The sequence below is a fragment of the Malurus melanocephalus genome, unplaced genomic scaffold (genome assembly GCF_030028575.1).
Source record: "Malurus melanocephalus ecotype Western Australia unplaced genomic scaffold, MMel_1.1 scaffold_382, whole genome shotgun sequence".
NCBI classification, from domain to species: domain Eukaryota; kingdom Metazoa; phylum Chordata; class Aves; order Passeriformes; family Maluridae; genus Malurus; species Malurus melanocephalus.
In genome coordinates this window covers 388,848-389,517 of record NW_026623614.1, presented here as the reverse complement: position 1 = coordinate 389,517, position 670 = coordinate 388,848, and the positions used below count along the sequence as shown (strand labels likewise).

Here is a 670-nt window from a genome sequence, read left to right as displayed (position 1 = left end):
CCGTGCCCCGAACGCTGGCGCTGCTCACCCAAGGAGAACATTTTATGCAGCGTCCTCAGGTTCTGCTTCATGAACTCTTGTGCCCATTTCGGGCTGCTGCTCATGCTGTAGTATTCTTTTAAATACGCCTGAGGGTTAAAATTCTGCTGGTAAAACTCTTTCTCCGTGAAGACGGCGGGTGCGTCCATGTTGCCGCGAGCAGCTGCTCCTCCTCCGCCGCGTAACCCTGTTGTACCCTGTGTGTTCCTCCCCTCTGTGTACTTTGCTCCGGGCTAAGGCTGGGCGCAGTTGTCAGCAGAACTTGCGCTTCCTCTCCAGTTTTCTGCGGAACTTTGTTTTTGCGACAGTAACTCTCTTGTGCCGCTCCCGGCAGCGCTCGCCGCTGTCCCGAGAAGCGGAGGGGACACGCTGGTGACAAATCCTTCTCCACAAAGYGGCAGCAGAGCCCCGCGCTTCTCTGCATCTCCTCCTCCCGCTCGCCCAGCTGGAGCCGCAGTGATCAMACAGTTTCAGGCTCATTACCGACTCCAAATCTGTATAATTGGCCTTTGCTTTTCTAAAGATCCGTCGTTAGGAGTGACAGCGAAGGAGCTGCCGCATCATCGYCAAGCTCATAAATGCAATTGTAGATCCGAGGTGCATTTGCTTCACAAACCCCTCAGTGCCAGAC

General features: G+C 55.0%; 1 protein-coding gene across 1 annotated transcript in view; it reads right to left on the bottom strand.

Annotated features, from left to right (window-relative positions):
- NNMT (nicotinamide N-methyltransferase) overlaps positions 1–329 on the bottom strand; it is a 2,359-nt gene extending 2,030 nt beyond the window's left edge. Inside the window, exon 1 of the mRNA XM_057379005.1 lies at positions 29–329. Within this exon, the coding sequence (XP_057234988.1) occupies positions 29–188 (160 nt within the window). The 5' untranslated portion in view covers positions 189–329. The remainder of the gene's footprint in view (positions 1–28) is intronic.
- Between the last annotated feature and the right edge of the window lie 341 nt (positions 330–670).